Below are 20,096 nucleotides of genomic sequence, written 5' to 3'. Positions count from 1 at the left end.
GGTGTCTGGCCACCACAGGCTGGGAGGTATCCCATACTGAGGGATTAACTTCCTTAGGAGGGATATGGGGTTTAGGCAAGGGGTTAAGGCAGGGGGTAATACCGGTTAAGAGCAGCAGTAGGAGGTGGGCAGAGGATGAGCTTGAATGTGGAGGGCCGGTGGAGGGTGGCCCCCACCGTCTGGAGAATATCTCATCCTAAAAGGGGGACTGGGCATGAGGGTATGATTAGAAAGGAGTGGGAGAAGGGGTGCCCCTCAAGGACACAGGCTAAGGGGCCAGTCTGGCTAGGAGAGGGCGGCTTTCCATCAATCCCCATGCCTGAAACCTGGGAAGGTATGCTAGGTCCTGAGTAGGAAGGCAGTACAGAATAGGGAGCACCCCGTGCCCATTAAAAAGGAAATGGACTTGCCCGCTACCTGCAGCGTTACCCTGGGCTCGGAGAGGGTGATGGGGGTCCTCGAGTCTGGGCTGCATCAGTCGTTCAGAAGACCGAGAAGTTCAAGCGAAGGGACTGCTTCCTGCGGACCGGCCTGCCCTCCACGTGGAGGCGTGGGGGGTGAGCCTGCAGCCCGGGATGGGCAGTCAACCTTCCAGTGTCCAGTCTGTTTGCGGCTTGGGCAGGGCCCAGGAGGTGGACGAGGACAGGGGCACTGCCGTGCCCAGTGTCCCTCCTGGCCACATCTGAAACAGGGCCCAGGCGGGGCCTTTGACAAATTTTGGGAGGGTTTTGATGGACCCCCTCCACCAGATGTTTGATGGACTGCCGGCCTCAGGGCTGCTACCAGAGCTTGGGTTTGGAGGCCTACCTTTTGCTGTAGATGGGCCTGGTGGGTGGCCTCAGCCTGTTCCTCTCGGCCATTGAAAACTTTAAATGCTGTGTTCACCAGGTCCTATATGGGCGTTTGGGGGCCTTCCTCAGCTTTCTTAAGTTTCCTCCTTATATCAGCTGCTGACTAGGAGATGAAGTGGGTGGCTAGGACTGTAGCCCCCACTAAGGATGCCAGGTCTAGCCGGGTATGGAGGATCAGAGCATTAGTTAATCAGTCTAGGAAGGCAGCTGGGTTTTCATCAGGACCCTGAGTTATTTCCCTTAACTTGACGTAATTAACTACTTTCAGAGCTGCGCTTTGCATGCCTGCCAGGAGGCACTGTACCATTTGGTCTCGGCAGCGGTGGCCATCTTGACTGGTTTGATAGTCCCAATTAGGGTCGCCTCGGGGATCGCCACCGTGCCTACTGGCATTTGATTGTTTCTGAGCTGTACCTGATCAGCGTGAGCTCGGGCTGCTGTAAGAATGTGGTCACGCTCATCAGGAGGAAGAGTGGAAGACAGGATCACATAGGTGTCATGCCAGGTTAGGTCGGACGCCTGGGTGAGGTAACAAAATTCTTTGGTATACGCGGTAGGATTGGTAGAGAATGACCCTAGGCGCTTTTCAATGGCTGACAGATCAGAGAGAGAGAAGGGAACGTGCACTCGGACAACGCCTTCTGCTCCGGCTACCTCATGCAAAGGGCAGAGCAGTTGGGGGTCGTGAGAGCAGGTACGAGCACTGACAGGCAAAGTTATATTAGGGCTTTGGAGAGGAGAAGGAGCAGAGGGAGGAGGGAGTTGAGGCCTCGCATAAAGAGGGGGGTTGGTAAAGTGGGCGGGGTAGGACAGGTCTTCCGGGTCTTCAGAGTGCGCGGAGCTGGGCAGGGCTGAGGGCAAAGGCGGGGCTTTGCCTAACAGAACCTGGGAGATGGCACAAGAGGAGCAGAGGGCGGGCTGGGAGCGAAGGTATCAAAAAGCCTGCACAGCCGGGCGCGGTGGCTCAAGCCTGTAATCCCAGCACTTTGGGAGGGCGAGGCGGGTGGATCACGAGGTCAAGAGATCGAGACCATCCTGGTCAACATGGTGAAACCCCGTCTCTACTAAAAATACAAAAAGTTAGCTGGGCATGGTGGCGCGTGCCTGTAATCCCAGCTACACAGGAGGCTGAGGCAGGAGAATTGCCTGAACCCAGGAGGCGGAGGTTGCGGTGAGCCGAGATCGCGCCATTGCACTCCAGCCTGGGTAACAAGAGCGAAACTCCGTCTCAAAAAAAAAAAAAAGCCTGCACATGGGGGACCTCTGACCGTTTACTGTTCTTTTGGCAAAAGTTGTCTAGGTCTGTCAGGACCTTAAAGTTGAGCGTGCCCTCTGGAGGCCACTTAGGCTGGTTGTCTAGGGGATATTGTGGCCAGGCCATGGTGGAGAGGAAAAGCAGCCTTTCCTTTTTAATGGAGAGACCTAGCTTGGGTAGATTTTGGACTAGGTATCCTAATGGCAATTTAGGGTCTGGGCAGCACTTCTGATTGCCCATCCTTCACTCTTGTGGGGTAATTAGGGGTTAGAAATGAATATGAGGAGTATTATACTCAACACAGGCAGAATTACTCCTTTCCCGGGGGGAGGGGTGGCTGAGAGAGCCTACAGGCTGTAATAATGTGACAATTGTAACAGAGAGAGAGAGAGAGAGAGAGAGAGAGAGAGAGAGAGAGAGAGAGAGAGACCTCAATAGAAGAGGAGGAGGAAAAAAGAAAACAAGAGTTACTTAATTAAGGAGAGCTTATATGCCAAAAGGGCCAACCTGAGAATCTGAGATAGACGTTTTAGTACCGTAAGCTGGAGATTGGGTCCTGCGGTTAGGCAGGGCTTGGGTTTATAAACAGGGCTTCTGAATACCCAAACCTCAGCCCTGCTGCGGAGATGTTCGGACGGCGTCCCGGACTGCCCTACCGAACACCGGAGAGGGTTCAGGAAGATGGAGATGTCTCCCTCAAATTCCTGACCCCCGGAATCCCCTCACGGGGAGAAGACAAGAGAGTAGGGACGTCTCCTCTACTCTCAGGTGCTTGAGACGAGGCCGGGGCCCCGGGCCCACAGTGAGAAACGAGGAGTCCCTGACGCAGCCACAACAGCGAGCAGGGAGTCCGCGAGACAGACGGCGGGAGAGGTTGTGGGTAACAGAAGTCTTAGCTTGCGACGGAGCGGTTCCGTGACCTTGCCATGGAGGGGTTCCCCGTGACCTTGCCATGGAGGGGTTCCCCGTGACCTCGCGACGGAGCGGTTCCCCGTGACCTTGCGACGGAGGGGTTCCCCGTGACCTTGCGACGGAGCGGTTCCGTTACCTTGCCATGGAGCGGTTCCCCGTGACCTTGCCATGGAGGGGTTCCCCGTGACCTTGCGACGGAGCGGTTCCCCGTGACCTTGCCATGGAGGGGTTCCCCGTGACCTCGCGACGGAGCGGTTCCCCGTGACCTTGCCATGGAGCGGTTCCCCGTGACCTCGCGACGGAGCGGTTCCCACTTTCCTGTCGGGACAGGACCGCAGGCGTCCAGCCCATGACTCAGTGCTGGGAACTCAGCGGAACCCCCTGGGGGACTGGGGAGGGGCACGGGCTTCTCACAGTGCCCGTCCCTTGCCCCTCGCCGTGACACTGGCCCCCATTTCCACACTGACAGTGGGCCAGAGTCCAGCCCCATCCCTTCAAGGGGCTACAAGAGCCCCTTACCTTCCCAGCCTCAGTTTCCTCATTTTTACCCCGAGAGGGGTGGACTTTGTGGTCTCTAAGGGACATGGTTACAGTGTGAAAATGCCATGTGTCCCTCAGGGTCCCCCCAGCCCCCTCAAAGCACCTCCTGCTCACATGCTGCCGTCCCTGCGGTGGACCAGACCGCCGAGGAAGACGGATGCCCATGCAGCCGGCCTTGGGAGGACCCCCTTCGGTTCCCACCTGCTGGGGGGCACGACCCGTTCCACAGTGGCCTCGAGGGAGCGTCCCCTGGTCCTGCCTGCGTCCACACCGGGATCCCCGGCAGCGCTGGCCCTGCCTCCACGCCTTGACTTCCGGGAAGCGGCTACGGTAGCCGCGGCTTCGGGGAGTGTCTGCCGCCGCCGTCTGGCCCTTGGTCCCATTCTGGACTGTCTCTCCTGGAGGGTCATCCTGTCCAGAGGAGCCTCCCTGCCCCCAGCCCTCGGCCAACACGGCCAGCACCCTGTTGCAGGGCAGCTCCAGCTTCCCGGGACAAGCTGTCGGGCACATGGAGCGCATGGCGGGCGCCTCCCACCGAGCTCCCGTCCGCGCTCTCCCTTCCCCGGGACCCGGGCCCGCGGTCAGTGACCACTGCCCTCCTCCTGGAGCGACCGCGGCCGGGGGCAGGGCACGCCCGCACGCGCCAGCCCCTTCCCTGGCTCCGCTCCGCTCCTGCCGCAGGGCTGGGCAGCCAGGCGGAGGGAGGAGCCGCCTCTGCCAACCTGACGCGGGCATCCTGCACCCCCGAAGGGAAGCGGCGTGCGCCGGCCCGTCCCGGCGGGGTCCCCTCACGCCTCTTGTCCTGGATCCCGGGCTTTGGGGACCCCGGAAGAGGCCGGGAGGCTCCATGGCGAGGTCAGCCGCCGGCACCCGGAGTCCCGCGGGAGGGAGGCCGCAGGGTGCCCGGCGGGAGGGAGGCCGCAGGGTGCCCGGCGGGAGGGAGGCCGCAGGGAGCCCGGCGGGAGGGAGGCCGCAGGGAGCCCGGCGGGAGGGAGGCCGCAGGGTGCCCGGCGGGAGGGAGGCCGCAGGGAGCCCGGCGGGAGGGAGGCCGCAGGGAGCCCGGCGGGAGGGAGGCCGCAGGGTGCCCGGCGGGAGGGAGGCCGCAGGGTGCCCGGCGGGAGGGAGGCCGCAGGGAGCCCGGCGGGAGGGAGGCCGCAGGGAGCCCGGCGGGAGGGAGGCCGCAGGGTGCCCGGCGGGAGGGAGGCCGCAGGGAGCCCGGCGGGAGGGAGGCCGCAGGGAGCCCGGCGGGAGGGAGGCCGCAGGGTGCCCGGCGGGAGGGAGGCCGCAGGGTGCCCGGCGGGAGGGAGGCCGCAGGGAGCCCGGCGGGAGGGAGGCCGCAGGGAGCCCGGCGGGAGGGAGGCCGCAGGGTGCCCGGCGGGAGGGAGGCCGCAGGGAGCCCGGCGGGAGGGAGGCCGCAGGGTGCCCGGCGGGAGGGAGGCCGCAGGGTGCCCGGCGGGAGGGAGGCCGCAGGGAGCCCGGCGGGAGGGAGGCCGCAGGGAGCCCGGCGGGAGGGAGGCCGCAGGGAGCCCGGCGGGAGGGAGGCCGCAGGGAGCCCGGCGGGAGGGAGGCCGCAGGGAGCCCGGCGGGAGGGAGGCCGCAGGGTGCCCGGCGGGAGGGAGGCCGCAGGGTGCCCGGCGGGAGGGAGGCCGCAGGGTGCCCGGCGGGAGGGAGGCCGCAGGGTGCCCGGCGGGAGGGAGGCCGCAGGGAGCCCGGCGGGAGGGAGGCCGCAGGGAGCCCGGCGGGAGGGAGGCCGCAGGGAGCCCGGCGGGAGGGAGGCCGCAGGGTGCCCGGCGGGAGGGAGGCCGCAGGGTGCCCGGCGGGAGGGAGGCCGCAGGGTGCCCGGCGGGAGGGAGGCCGCAGGGAGCCCGGCGGGAGGCCCGGGGAGGGGTGAGCCGGGGCGGCGGTGCGCGCGGGGCTGGCGGCAGACCCGCGGCCGGCTGCCCACCGGGAGCTCCGACACCGGGCACCGCGGCCAGCGCACGGTGCTGAGGGTTCGGAGACCCGGCGGCCCCGTCCCGGGCTCAGCTCGTCCCTCGCCGGCGGTGACAGCAGACGCCGTGTTCTGAGGACCGAGCGGTTGGGAACGGCCGAGCCTGAGGACGGCGGCGGCGCCTCTGGGCCTCTGCCCGTCCCGGCCCCTCCCTTCCCCAGCCCCCCGTCGGGGTCTCCAGGCCCGCGGCCGGGGTCGCCCCGCTGACGGGTGACGAGGCCGGGCTCACCCCGCGATCCGCGGCGGGCCTCGTGGCGCCTCTCGGGCTCGCGCAGCGCGCGGAAGCCGGCGGGGCGGGGGAGGGGAGGGGAGGGGGCGGGGGAGGGGAGGGGAGGGGCGGGGGAGGGGAGGGGAGGGGCGGGGGAGGGGAGGGGAGGGGCGGGGGAGGGGGCGGGGGAGGGGAGGGGAGGGGAGGGGAGGGGAGGGGAGGGGCGGGGAAGGGGAGGGGAGGGGAGGGGCGGGGAAGGGGAGGGGAGGGGAGGGGGGCGGAATCCGGGCCGGAACCCAGCGCCGGGGACCCGGTTTCCTGCCGGCGGGACCCGAGCGCTGCACCGAGCGCCGCCGGACGCGACCGACGGACCCGGTCGCTGTGGCAACGCGGCGGGACAGGGCGGCGCTGCGGGGGCGCGTTCCGGTGAGGCGCGGGCGGCGGGGGGCGGCGGGGGGCGGCGGGGGGCGGCGGGGGGCGGCGGGGGGCGCGGGGCGGGGGACGGCGGGGGGCGGGGGGGGGGCGGGGGGCGGCGGGGGGCACGGGGCGGGGGACGGCGGGGGGCGGCGGGGGGCACGGGGCGGGGGACGGCGGGGGGCGGCGGGGGGCGGCGGGGGGCACGGGGCGGGGGACGGCGGGGGGCGGCGGGGGGCACGGGGCGGGGGACGGCGGGGGGCGGCGGGGGGCACGGGGCGGGGGACGGCGGGGGGCGGCGGGGGGCACGGGGCGGGGGACGGCGGGGGGCGGCGGGGGGCGGCGGGGGGCACGGGGCGGGGGACGGCGGGGGGCGGCGGGGGGCACGGGGCGGGGGGCGGCGGGGGGCACGGGGCGGGGGACGGCGGGGGGCGCGCCCCGCTTTTCCGTGGAGGACGCCGGGACTTGCCGTCCCGCAGGACGCAGCGCTCTGGTGGGGACCCCGAGCGCGAGGTCGACCCTCAGCCCGGCCGGCCCGGACCGGAGACCCCCTCGCGGAGGCTGCGGCGTCCCCGGGCGGCCTGGGGCGGTGGGTGCTGCGGGCCAGGCCCCGGCCCGGGGAGGGCTCGCGGGTTCCGCCGTCGGCAAGGGCGGCTCCGCCCCCAGGCAGCCCCGCTGAGTAGGAGTTAAAGAAAAACAGTCCGGCGCGGTGGGTCGCGCCTGTAACCCCAGACGGCTGGAGGCCGGGAGAGGGAGTTCGAGACCAGCCGGGCCAGTGCGGCAAAACCCCGTCTCCGCTACAGCTACAAAAGCGCGGGGAGTGGCGCGCGCCCGCCGTCCCAGCTGCTCGGGAGGCTGGGGCGGGAGAATCGCCTGAACCTGGGGGCGGAGGCTGCGGTGAGCCGGGAGCGCGCCATTGCACTTCAGTCTCAAAAAAAAAAATATGCAACTTAGAAATAGGATACAAAGGAGTACAAAGATTTCGCCTGTGCCTTTTGCGCAGAGCCCCTAGGATGCTGACCTCTTGCCGAACAGAACCACAGTTCATTCCGCAGCACGCAGACGTTGGCGTTCGTGTTCATACAACGCACGTGCTGCCAGCAGCCCTGCAGGGCAGAGAGCGGCGTTATATGAACGCGAACGCCAACGTCTGCGGCAAAGAAAAATGAGCACTGAGACAGAAGAGCTTTCAGCAGTGCAGGTTTTACTTCCCGGACTGCGGGAAGGGTGCCCTCGCTGACCGTGTTGTCTGGAGAGTACAGTGAACAAAGGAATTCACACGAATGTGTTCCTCACGCATCTCGGGTCGTCCGCGCGGCTGTGTCTGATCTCCATTGGCTGGAGCCACGCCTCACGATCTAAACTAAAACCCGACTGGCTAACAACTTAAAACTTTTCTAAACAGGCAGAAGCCAGGGAGAGCTGGGACATGCCTGTGAGCATCTCCAGCACAGGTATCCTGGTTAAAGTACAGGGACATTGAATGTGCTACATGCTTGTAAGCGTGGCATGTCTAACAGCTACACGGGATAGGGCTTTACAAAGTTATTGGCACACCTATTCTTTAACAAGACAGGAAATTTTAAAAGGAGCATTTCTGCTTCCCACAAGGATTTATTCTCACTTAGCAGCTAACTCGTGGATGACTTTACTGTGGTCTAGGGTCCAGTGATGAGTCTGCTATTTTGTAAAATGCCCCCTGGTTTGGGTTTCTCTGATGTTTTCTCGCTATTGATTTTATATTATGCATTTTTGGCAAGAAAGCTTCAAAAGGGCAATTGCGTCCTTCCCAGTGTCTCAGAAGGCGCAGGGTGGCCATGGCTGTTGGTGCTAGTCAGGTCCCTGTGGCTGAGGTGGTCCCCGCCAAGTGTATCCATAAAGTTAGGGTCCTTCCCTTTGTAAATAATAAGTATCTTGTGAGGAAATATTTTGCGACTATGTAAAGATCTTGTTTTTCTTTTTTTTTTTTGAGACGGAGTCTCTCTCAGTCACCAGGCTGGAGTTCAGAGTCGCGATCTTGGCTCACTGCAACCTCCATCTCCTGGGTTCAAGTGATTCCGCCTCAGCCTCCTGAGCAGGTAGGCTTACTGGCGCCTGCTACCACGCCCAGCTATTTTTTTTTTTTCCCTGTATTTTTAGTAAAGACAGGGTTTCACCTTGTTGGTCAGGCTAGTCTTGAACTGCTGACCTCAAGTGATCTGCCTGCCTCAGCCTCCCAAAATGCTGGGATTACAGGCCTGAGCCACAGGCCCTGAAAGATGTTGTTTCTAATCATACTCCTCTCACTGATTTTAGCACTGATGAGTGTTTCCCGAAAATAACTATTAGTGTGCCATTTGTTAAATGATTTTTGTTTCCATTACTCCTACATTTATTAGTTAGGATTCTCCTATAAGAAAGAACCATCTCGCCGGGCGCGGTGGCTCAAGCCTGTAATCCCAGCACTTTGGGAGGCCGAGGTGGGTGGATCACGAGGTCGAGAGATCGAGACCATCCTGGTCAACATGGTGAAACCCCGTCTCTACTCAAAATACAAAAAATTAGCTGGGCATGGTGGCTCGTGCCTGCAATCCCAGACTCAGGAGGCGGAGGGAGGAGAATTGCCTGAACCCAGGAGGCGGAGGTTGCGGTGAGCCGAGATCGCGCCATTGCACTCCAGCCTGGGTAACAAGAGCGAAACTCCGTCTCAAAAAAAAAAAAGAAAGAAAGAAAGAAAGAAAGAGCCATCTCTTATCATTTTTCTATTCAGTTGTTAATTTTTGTTAGCATATCTTTTTTTTTTTCTTTTTGAGATAGAATCTCGCTCTGTCTCCCAAGTCTAGATGGAGTGCAGTGGCATGATCTCGGCTCACTGTAACCTCTCCTCCTGAGTTCAAGCAATTCTCCTGCCTCGGCCTCCTGAGTAGGCAGGATTACAGACACCCACCGCAAAAACAAATTTTGTGTTTTTAGTAGAGATGGGATTTCATCATCTTGGCCAGGCTGGTCTTGAATTCCTGATCTCAAGTGATCCACCCACCTCGGCCTCTCACAGTGCTGGGAGTACAGGTGTGAGCCACCCTGCCCAGCCTATTTTTGTTAGTACATCTTTTTATTCCATGGATTCTAATCCATTGCTGTTGTGTATTTTGTTGCTCACATTGTCCAGATTGAGGTGTTAGGAGTCCCTTCAAGTTGGCCTCTCTGCAGCCATCCCAACCTTCTGGAGCACTGTCTTTCTGGCACCACAGAATTCAGGCTCATCTTATGCTTGCCTTGACATATCCCACAATCAGTCATTTCTCCAAGGAGCCCTGGTTCCTTTTAGTTTAGAAGGTGGTATTGGCCAGGCGGGATGGCTCATGCCTGTAGTCCCAGCACTTTGGCAGGCCAAGGCGGGCGGATCATGAGATCAGGAGTTCAAGACCAGACTGGCCAACATGGTGAAACCTCATTTCTACTAAAAAATACAAAAATTAGCTGGACATGGTGGCTCGTGCCTGTAATCTACTTGGCGGCTACTTGGGAGGCTGAAGTAGAAGAATTGCTTGAACCAGGACACGGGAGGTGGAGGCTGCAGTGAGCTGAGATCAAGCCACTGCCCTCCAGCCTGAGCTACAGAGCAAGACTCCATGTCAAAAAAAAACAAAAACAAAAACAAAGTGGTGTTTGGAAACCAAGATCCTGGTGTCAGATAGATATGTTGCTATGGATGGCATTTCTTCTTGGCTTTCTTAATGGATACAGCTAGGTTATACACTATACACATATAAATTATTTCATTATAACCGTATCTGTGTTTGTATATATTAAACTGTGACTGGGTGCAGTCTCATGCCTGTAATCCCAGCACTTTGGGAAGCTGAGGGGGGAAAATTGCTTGAGGTGAGAAGTTAGAAACCAGCCTGGCCAACAAAGTAAGGCACTCATCTCTATAAAAAATTATAAAATAAATGAGCCGAGTATGGTGGCATGTGCCTGTAATCCCAGCTACTCTGGAGGCTGTGGTGGGAGGACCATCTGAGCCCAGGAGTTGGAGGCTGCAGTGAGCTATAGTTGTGCCACTGCACTCCAGCGTGGGTGACAGAGTGAGATTTCATCTCAACAAACAACAAACATACACAAAAACACTCTGTGGGTTTATTACAAGTTATTCGCTTGTAATCACGTTAGTTTCACTTGTTTCTATTTCATTTTGATTCCTTACTGATTTTAAGTTTTTTAGTTTTTTGTTTCTGGCACGTGAAACGTATGGTTCTAAAAGTCCGCAAAGTCTAAACTCAACTACAAGACTTCTATTTCCCATTTACTCACTTTTTTTTTTTTTTGAGACAGTCTTGCTCTGTCGCCAGGCTGGAGCGCAGTGGTGCAGTCTTGGCTCACTGCAACCTCCGCCTCCCAGACTCAAGTGATTCTTCCTCCTCAGCCTCCTGAGTAGCTGGGATTACAGGCACCCACAACCACTCCCTGCTAGTTTTTGTATTTTTAGTAGAGACAGGGTTTCACCATGTTGGCCAGAATGGTCTCAATGTCTTGACCTCGTGATCCACCCGCCTCGGCCTCCCAAAGGGCTGGGATTACAGGCGTGAGCCACCGCGCCCGGCCCATTTACTCATTTTTTGGAGGCAAGTGCAGATTCAAAGAAAACAGCCCTTCATGTTCCTTCAAGGTGGTGGTGCCCCTCTTCTCCAGCAAGTGCCAGTGACAGAATTAAGACCTACTGCCAATCTCTCAGTTTTAAAAAATGGTTTATGGCTACTCTTTGGCAGACAGTGGAGGAAGTGAAAAAAAGCTTGGGGTTATTTAAAGAGTAGATGAGAGGCTGGGCACAGTGGCTTAAACCTATAAGCAGAGGGAAGGATTGCTTGACTTATATCTTTTGGATGGGCATTTGAGGCTGCAGTGAGGCATGATCATGCCATGGCACTCCAGCCTGGGCAACAGAGTGAGACTCTGTCTCAAAAAAAAGAAAGAGTGAATGTACTGAATTTTGCCTCCCAGAGGGTTGAGCAGCACTCTCTGGAATCCAACAGGGGCTGCAAGAGCTGAATTCAGTACATTTAAAGATGAGCAGATCACTTGAGGCCAGGAGTTCAAGACCAGCCTGGGCAACATGGTGGAACCCCATCTCTGTGAGTAATTTAAAAAAAAAAAATTAACTGGGCATGGTGGTGCCTGCTTGTAGTTCCAGCTACTCAGGATGCTGAGATTGAATCCCCTGTCCTGAGTACAAAGTGAGTGAGCCACCCTGGACTTGCCTTCAAGTCCCAGAAAGTGTTTTATAAGTTAAGGGTATTAGGCCGGATGCAGGGGCTCACACCTGTAATCCCAGCACTTTGGGAGGCCAAGGCAGGTGGATCACCTGAGGTCAGGATTTCAAGACCAGCCTGGTCAAGATAGTGAAACCCCATTTCTACTAAAAATATAAAAATTAGCTGGGTGTGGTGGTGGGTGCCTGTAATCCCAGCTACTCAGGAAGCTGAGGCAGAGAATTATTTGAACCTGGGAGGCAGAGGTTATAGTGAGCCAATGTCACGCCCCTGCACTCCAGCCTGGGCGACAGAGTGAGACTGTCTCAAAAAAATATATTAAATATATTTATTAAATATATTTATATACAGAGGTCATAAAAATATATATATTTGGGCTAGGCATGATGGCTCATGCATGTAATCCCAGCACTTTGGGAGGCTGAGGCAGGCGGATCACCTGAGGTCAGGAGTTCGAGACCCACCTGACCAACATGGAGAAACCCCATCACTGCTAAAAATACAAAATTAGCCGGGTGTGGTAGTGTATGCCTGTAATCCAGCTACTCGGGTGGCTGAGGCAGGAGAATCGCTTGAACCCAGGAAGCAGAGGTTGTGGTCAGCTAAGATCGTGCCATCGCACTCCAGCCTGGGCAACAACAGCGGAGCTTCATTTCAAAAAAAGTAATATATATATTTCCAGTTAAGTAATAATCCAGCGTTGATGATAAAAGCATTGCTTTACATGTTTGGTCAGCTGAGCAGAGTGTGATTAATTCCTCTGTGGCGTCTGTGGACCACGTGGCCCGTGGGGTGAGGGTCTGGTAGTCTTGGCGACAGGTGGGATGGCCTGCATGTTCCTCCCCGTTCTCCAGGATGCAGTTACCGTAGCCAGCTCGCCGGAGAGACGGGCACCCCCAGGGCGAGGCCAGGCCTTCTGCAGGGCTCATCAAGCTTGAGTTTTCTTCATCTTCTGTAGAGCTCCTTTTCAGAGGCCCCCGGGGTGCACTTTCTGTCGTGAACCCTCTTAAGTATGGCGCCAGCGGGTATGAGGGACTTGGACCCAATCTCACGGTCTTCGCTATCGAGAAGCACAAACTCCCGACCCTCCTGCAGGTGGGGCTCCCTTAGCAGCTGAGGGGCCTGGGGCCATGTGCTCAGGGCAGCCACTGCGGACCAGCGTCGGGTTCGGGCGGGTGAGTCCGACACTCCGGAGCTGCTCCACTCTCCACCATGTCTGCGGCATCATCTTCAACGCCAGCGTACATCTGAGCCATCACTGATGGCTGTCTGTTTTTTCACTAGAGATATATCTTTTTTTTCCCCTTCTGATGAAGTTTTGCTCTTGTCACCCAGGCTGGAGTGCAATGGTGCAGTCTTGGCTCACTGCAACCTCCGCCGCCCAGGTTCAAATGATTCTCCTGCCTCAGCCTCCCGAGCAGCTGGGATTACTGCTGTCCACCACCACACCTGGCTAATTTTGGATTTTTAAGTAGAAATGGGGTTTCACCATGTTGGCCAGGCTGGTCTCAAACTTCTGACCTCATATGATCCGCCCGCTTTGGCCTCCTGAAGTGTGGGGATTACAGGCCTGAGCCACCGCACCCTGCTGAGGTTTGTCTTTGAGGTGGGGCCTCTGCTGTCTTGTAAGTCACTTTGGGGCCCGCAAGCTGTCCGTGCATGGGTAATCGTGGCTTTTGTGAAGAGTTATTTTCATCTTCCTAAACCCAGAGATTTCCAAGTGCTTTTCAGACTTCACAGGTATTTCGGGAAAACGGAAACTGTTTTTCCTCTACCCTCGCAGCACAACAGTCAGCACAGAGGAAGACTGCGACCACATGTGGTGGGGAGGGAGTTTCTCACTGCCATGTGAGCAGTGGTTCTGCTGAGTGCCCTTCACTTCAGCCCCAACACTGCCTGCCTGGAGAGAGCCAGGCCACGGGATGAGGGCCCAGTCCCCAAGACGTAACCACCCAATGAGGTCGTCTTGCCCGCTGCCTAGCAGAGCTGGTTCATCAGTTCTCTCTATGGGAATTACCACAGAGTGAGCGAATCACGCGGAGCCGGCTGTGCGAACAGAGTTTTATTATGACTCAAATCAGTCTTTCCGAGAATTTAGGGACCAGAGTTTTTAAAGACAACTTGCTATGTAGGAGGCCAGTGAACTGGAGAAGAAAGGGTCGGGAGTTGAAGCTGTCCTCAAGTCAGTCAGTTCCTCATGGGGGCCACAAGATCAGATGAGCCAGTCTGTCAGTCGGGGTGGTGCCAGACGATCCATCCAGCACAGGGCCTGCAAAATGTCTCAAGCACAGATTGATCTGAGGCAGGCGTCCCCAAACTTTTTACGCAGGGGGCCAGTGCACTGTCCCTCAGACCGTTGGAGGGCCGCCATAGACTGTGCTCCTCTCACTGACCACCAGTGAAAGAGGTGCCCCTTCCTGAAGTGCGGCGGGGGGCCGGATCAATGGCCTCAGGGGGCCGCATGTGGCCCGCGGGCCGTAGTTTGGGGACACCTGATCTGAGGTTTTACAGTAGTGATGTTATCCCCAGGAACAATTTGTGGAAGGTCAGAATCTTGTAGCCTATAGTTGCAGGATTCCTAAACCATAATTTCTTTTTCTTTTTGAGACAGGGTCTCACTCTGTCACCTAGGCTGGAGTGCAGTGGCACTATCATGGCTCACTGCAGCCTCAACCTCACAGGCTCAAGCAGTTCTTCCATCTCAGCCTTCCTGGTAGCTGAGACTACAGGTGTACACCATCACACCCTGGTTAATTTTTGTATTTTTGGTAGAGACAGGGTTTTGCCATGTTGCCCAGGGTGGTCTCGAATTCCTGGGGTCACGTGATCCTGGCTCACCCTCCCAAAGTTCTGGGACAACAGGGGCCAGCCACTGCATCTGGCCCTAAACCATAATTTCTAATCTTTTGGCTATTTTGTCGTCCTACAAAGGCAGTCTAGTCCCTAGGCAAAAAGGGGGTTTGTTTTGGGAAAAGGGTGTTACTGTTTGTTTTAAACTATAAACTAAGTTCCTCCCAAACTTAGTTTGACCTACACCCAGGAATGAACGAGGAGAGCTTGGAGGTGAGAAGCAAGATGGAACTGGTTAGGTCAGATCTCTTTCACTGCCTCAGTTATAGTTTTGCAATGGCGGTTTCAAAGACTGCCCTGCTTCTGACACGAGTCTTGAGTCCTGGCCTCCGGAACTTCTGACTGACCACTGGGTTCAAGTTGGGGTTCCCACAAGCCCCTCTTTGGGTTCAATTGATTTGCTGAGGTGACTCCCAGAACCCAAGGAAACACATACATTTCACAGTTTATTATAAGGGGTATTACAGAGGCTACAGATGAGAAGATTCGTAGGGCGAGATATGAGGGAAGGGGCGTGGAGCTTCCTGGAGGACCCGCCATCCCGCCCGCCACTCCCCAGGAACCTCGCCAAACCCTGTTCTGTGGGTTTTTAGAGAGGCTTCCTAAAGACAGCATTCCTTCCCCCAGGGTAGAGGGCGGGAGCTCTGGGGAGGGTCTTATAACCTACAGTGGAAAGTCTGATGAGAGTGAAGACCTGGGACAGATTCTGTTTTCTGAGGCCTGACACACCCAACATTGTCACAGAAGACTGACAGGGAGATGGGAGTTACGAGCCAGGAACTGCAAGAAAACCATGATGTGTCATGATACCACAAGAGGTAAACCTACAACATTACTGTTAAATCAGCTCAGTATTTTTAAAATGAGAAAATCAAAGTGATGAGATGCCCACTTGTGCTGTTCCAGTGCCTGCTGGGAGCTGGCCTCCAACCCCACTGGTTCTCTTGGAAGAGGGTGAACACACAGCGCCTCCTTGGCAGTGGGTCCCCCCCCTCCCAGGAGGCTTCTCCTGCTGCTCCGTAACCTCGAAGCTTCTTAGGGTCCTTGTTGAAACTAGGTGCTTGTTAGGGACGCCTGCTGGCTGACAGGCAGATTGCATCCAGATGCTGAATCCGTGCTGTTTAAAGCCAATTAATTAATCTCAGCCTTGGGGCTTTGGGGATCATCTGGAGATGGGATTTGTATGGAAGCAGGGCAGGCTGTTCTGTGATGAGGTCAGAAGGAAAGGAGCACCGTGCCGGCCGACTTACAGGGCCTTGGTGTGTGGGGCTTACCGTGGGTCCTGAGTAGGATCCACAAAGCAGTGGAGAAGCGGGGCTCCCTCACTGGGTGGTGGGCCACGTCACTTGCTGTGTGGACTTATCAGGCTGCTCTTCTGTGCAGACACAGAGCCCTGGGAGTACGCACCTCACATGGAGAGGGCAATGCATGCCATCTGCCTGGCCGGGCTGCCTGAAGCTTTTGAAAATGGGGTGACCTGCTGAGTCCTGAGACCTAGTGTGAAGGCACCTCACCAGTGAGGGGAGGCAGGCTGTTTGGGTCTGGAATAGCAGGTGTGCAGGAACTGGCAGATAAAGGCTGCAAGGAGCCTCTGGAGCCACACAGGCTGGACCCCATCCTTGGTCTATCTTCTCATACTGTGCCAAGACTCAAAAGTCTGAGATTTTGAAAATGGCCAGGAGTCTTGGGCAGATTTGAGGCCAAATAAGATACCGTGATCAGATCCTCAGAAGACTGCCGGCACGGTGGTGTCTGCCTGTAGTCCCAGCTACTCAGGAGGCTGAGGCAGGAGGATCTCTTGAGCCCTGGAGTTCTGGGCTGTAGTGCGCTATGCCATTTGGGTGTCCGCACTAAGTTTGGCATCAACATGGTGACCTCCCGGTAGCGGGGGACCACCAGGTTACCTAAGGAGGGGTGAACTGGCCCAGGTCAGAAATGGAGCAGGTCAAAACTCCCGTGCTGATCAGTAGTGGGATCGCGCCTGTGAATAGCCACTGCACTCCAGCCTGAGCAACATAGGGAGACTCCGTCTCTTAAAAAAAAAAAAAAAAAAAAAAAAAACTAAAGAGAACAGATTCTCAGAAGAGTAACCCCCATGGGTGGCTGTGACCGCTGAGTTAAAGAGTCGAGCCCAGTGGCAGAGGGCCTGATACAGGACGGTGCCTCAGGCGGTCCTCAGAGGAGAAGAGGCCCAGAGACCTCACAGACCTCAGACTGCAGAGAACCGTTGTCTTGACTCAGAGGCGTTGTGCGAAGGGTCCTGAGTCATCAAAGATGATAGTGATGTTGCATCGTTTAATGTGTATTTGCTAATATTCCGCTTCTTTCCCTGTGTGTGCACAGCTATGTGGGTGGCCTACATGTACAAAATGTTTCAGTCTCCAAGACTGTACCAGACAGTGGGACTTATTACACCTGACACTGGGCGATGGCACTGTGCCAGCGTGAGATGGGAGTTAGGAACGCCTTCCTGCAGTGAGGTTTGGGTTGAGGTCCCAGTGGCTAGAGGAGCCTGCCCTGTGGTTAGGAGGGGCCTTGCAGGCAGAGGGGCACCTGCAGCCCATCCCAGGCTCTGAGGGCATGTGGCAGCAGCAGGCGGGAGCCTGGGGTCCAGGTGTCCTCATTGGAATGGGAAGCCTGGTTCAGCATTTTTGAAAATATTCCTTTGGCAGCCAAAAAACTGGGAATGAACAGCAGAGAGGCCAGTTCAGGTCTCTTGCAGTAAGACATGGTGTTGGCCAAGGTATGGGCATGAGGATGGGAAACAGTGAGAAATCAAGGCTTGCTCCATGGGCTGAACGATGGGGCTACTGTAGGAACTGAGGGAGACGAGGAACAGATGTGTGGGGGAACGCTGAGATGGTCGGCAGGGACCCTGTTAGCTCTGGCGATGGGTGGGCACACAGCAGCTTGGAGGAGCCAGGCCGAGGTGGCGTGATGGGCCTAGGGTTCTCAGCAGGACTGGGCAGGGTCAGGGAGGGCACCTTCATCACAGGAGGTGTGTGGAATGGAGTGAGGCTGTCTTTGCTCTGGAGCCGCATCGGAGAAGCGCTGTCTCAGGACGGGAGCCCTGGTGCCCCCAGTGGGTGTGTCCTGCTGACCAGCCCTTTCTGGAGGGGCGCACGTGTCTTGCAGCCCCTTACCCACCTCCTTGTGCCTCATCACGGCTGGTGCTCAGCCTGGCTCTGCCCTTGTGCTCACTCACCCTGGGAGTTGGGACTTTGCACAACCATTGCTGTGCCCTGACAGGGGCTTCTTTCTGCTCTGGCAGCAGCACCTGGGCCATGTCCCACCAGGCCGCAAGTTTGTTCCTGCCCCCCAACTGGATGTGGCTCTTTGAGGCCATGCAGTGCCCCTGTGTGGACACCAGAGAAGGGTTCTGGGGGATTTTTGTGTCCAAATGGAGCTCATATGTGGACCCCTAAAGGGTTGGGGGCAGCCAGGAGCATCCAGAAGAAACTCTCTTTTTCAGTAGACCATTCACTGCAGCGTGGAACTCCTGAGTTCAAGTGATCCTCCCACCTCAGCCTCCCAAAGTGTTGGGATTACAGGCGAGAGCTGCAGCTACTGTGCCCAGCCTGTTGCTTTTTGTGATCTTTTTTTTTTTTTTTTTTAAAGACGGGGTTTCACCATGTTGGTCAGGCTGGTCTTGAACTCCCGACCTCAAGTGATCCGCCCGCCTTGGCCTCCAAAGTGCTTGGATTATAGGCATGAGCCACTATGCCCGGCCTTGTGATCTTTGTTTTTAAATTTTACTTTTCCTAGCACTTTATTTTTATGGTTTTACCAAAATATTAGTCCATGATGAACAAAATAAAAGAACAAAGGAATCTACTTTTGAATGGTATGTTAGACCATTCTTACATTGTTAGAAAGAAATACCTGATGCTGGGTCATTTAAAAAGAAAGGAGATTTAGGCCGGCCGAGGTGGCTCACCCCTGTAATCCCAGCACTTGGGGAGGCTGAGGCGGGCGGATCACAAGGTCAGGAGTTCAATCAGCCTGACTAACATGGTGAAACCCCGTCTATACTAAAAATACAAAAATTAGCTGGGCATGGTGGCACGTGCCTGTAATCCCAGATACTCAGGAGGCTGAGGCAGGAGAATTGCTTGAACCCGGCAGGCAGAGGTTGCGGTGAACTGAGATCACTCCATTGCCCTCAAGCCTGGGCAACAAGAGTGAAATTCTATCTCAAAATAAGTAAATATACAGTGTGAAAAAAAAGAGTAGTATTTAATTATGATTTTAAAAATACATAAATAAAGGAGTTTTAATTGGCTCACAGTTCTACTGGCTGTACAGGAAGCATAGCAGTGGTACCAGCTTCTTCGGAGGCCTCAGGAAACTTTTACTCCTGGAAGGTGAAGGGGGAGCAGGCACAAAGCAAGAGAGGGCGTGTGAGTGGCGGAGAGGCACCACCCACTTTTAAATGACCAGATTTCACCGGAACTCACCGTCACCAAGACAGCACCCAGCCATGAGGGGTCTGCCCCCAACATCCAAACACCTCTACCAGGCCCCACCTCCAGTGGTGGGGAGTACAGTTCTACACAAGATTTCGGCAGGGATAAATATCCTAACTGTATCAGGTGTTGAATCTTCCAGGAGTAGGGCGTTGGGTAGGAAGTTGGTTCTGAGGGACTGATGTGGGTTTCAGTCCTCATGTAGTCACTTAGCAGCCTTAGTTTTCTCAGCTGTGAAATGGACAGAGTGCTGCATTAAATCTATTTTATAGAACCTAGCTCTTGTAGCTGGGCAAACCATGTTTCCCATCTTTCCTTCCTCTATTTCCTCTGGATTTCTTTTTTTTTTTTTTTTTGAGACGGGGTTTCACTTGTTACCCAGGCTGGAGTGCAATGGCGCGATCTCGGCTCACCACAACCTCCGCCTCCTGGGTTCAGGCAATTCTCCTGCCTCAGCCTCCTGAGTAGCTGGGATTACAGGCATATGCCACCATGCCCAGCTAATGTTTTGCATTTTTAGTAGAGACGGGGTTTCACCGTGTTGACCAGGATGGTCTCGATCTCTTGACCTTGTGATCCACCCGCCTCGGCCTCCCAAAGTGCTGGGATTACAGGCTTGAGCCACCGTGCCCAGCCTTTTTTTTTTTTTTTTTTTTTTTTTTTTTTTTTTCTCCTGAGACGGAGTCTTGCTCTGTTGCCAGGCTGGAGTGCAGTGGCACAGTCTCAGCCCACTGTAACCTCTGCCTCCCGGGTTCAAGTGATCCTTCCGCCTCAGCCTCCTGAGTAGCTGGGACTACAGGCACGTGCCACCACGCCCAGCTAATTTTTGTATTTTTAGTAGAGACGGGGTTTCACCATGTTGGTCAGGATGGTGTCGATCTCTTGACCTCATGATCTGCCTGCCTCGGCCTCCCAAAGTGCTGGGATTACAGGTGTGAGCCACCGTGCCTGGTCTGGATTTCTTTTTTTAAAAAATTGTTGCAGCAAACCGCATTGCCATGTATGTACCTATGCAACAGTCCTGCATGATCTGCACATGTACCCCAGAACCTAAAATGCAATAAAATATATATTTAAAAAATTTTTTTAAATTTTTGGAAACAGAGCTTCACTGTTGCCCTGGCTGGAGTGCAGTAGCACAATCTTGGCTCACTGTAACCTCTGCCTTCTGGATTCAAGTGATCCTCCTGGCTCAGCCTCCCGAGTAGCTGGGACTACAGGCACCCACCACCATGCCCTGTTAATTTTTATATTTTTAGTAGAGATGGGGTTACACCATGTTGGCCAGGCTGGTCTTGAACTCCTGACCTCAGGTGATCTACTTTCTAGGCTGGAGTGCAGTGGCATGATCTCAGCTCACT

The 20,096-nt window shown here is 56.5% G+C and overlaps 2 protein-coding genes across 14 annotated transcripts in view; one reads left to right on the top strand and one right to left on the bottom strand.

The window, feature by feature from the left end:
• Positions 1-20,096, top strand: part of CCDC57 (coiled-coil domain containing 57) — a 152,062-nt gene that overhangs the window by 12,596 nt on the left and 119,370 nt on the right. The window contains exon 1 of one of the 10 annotated variants that reach the window (XM_039476198.2): positions 6,075-6,182. The exons of the other annotated variants lie outside the window; for them this stretch is intronic. The gene's annotated coding sequence lies outside the window, so the exon portion shown is untranslated. Of the gene's footprint in view, positions 1-6,074; positions 6,183-20,096 lie in introns of those variants that run through there. 10 annotated transcript variants of the gene reach the window in all.
• Positions 421-4,972, bottom strand: LOC104651976 (uncharacterized). 4 transcript variants are annotated; one of them, XR_012514748.1, is made up of 2 exons: positions 808-4,970; positions 421-563 (listed from the first exon to the last, which is right to left on the bottom strand). XR_012514748.1 is itself a non-coding variant. In XM_010342264.3 (2 exons), the coding sequence occupies exons 1-2, from the start codon at positions 4,405-4,407 to the stop codon at positions 3,151-3,153; spliced, it is 834 nt and encodes a 277-aa protein (XP_010340566.1). In that variant the 5' UTR covers positions 4,408-4,972; the 3' UTR covers positions 421-3,150. The 4 variants fall into 4 exon arrangements, 1 of the variants encoding a protein (XP_010340566.1); XR_012514747.1 differs by having other exon boundaries at positions 421-954; positions 1,266-4,970; XR_012514749.1 differs by having other exon boundaries at positions 421-891; positions 1,266-4,970.

The sequence above is a fragment of the Saimiri boliviensis genome, chromosome 17 (genome assembly GCF_048565385.1).
Source record: "Saimiri boliviensis isolate mSaiBol1 chromosome 17, mSaiBol1.pri, whole genome shotgun sequence".
In the NCBI taxonomy this organism is placed as follows: domain Eukaryota; kingdom Metazoa; phylum Chordata; class Mammalia; order Primates; family Cebidae; genus Saimiri; species Saimiri boliviensis.
The sequence above is the reverse complement of the archived record's forward strand: the minus strand, read 5'-3'. Positions and strand labels throughout refer to the sequence as shown.

What these genes read in the sequence shown, in the direction of transcription:
- LOC104651976 (XM_010342264.3), bottom strand. Translation starts at nt 4,407, where the DNA reads ATGGAGCCTCCCGGCCTCTTCCGGGGTCCCCAAAGCCCGGGATCCAGG. An exon ending in CGGGTCGTGCCCCCCAGCAG is followed by an intron (nt 3,337 to 3,759) that starts GTGGGAACCGAA and finishes CTGTCCCGACAG; the next exon opens with GAAAGTGGGAACCGCTCCGT.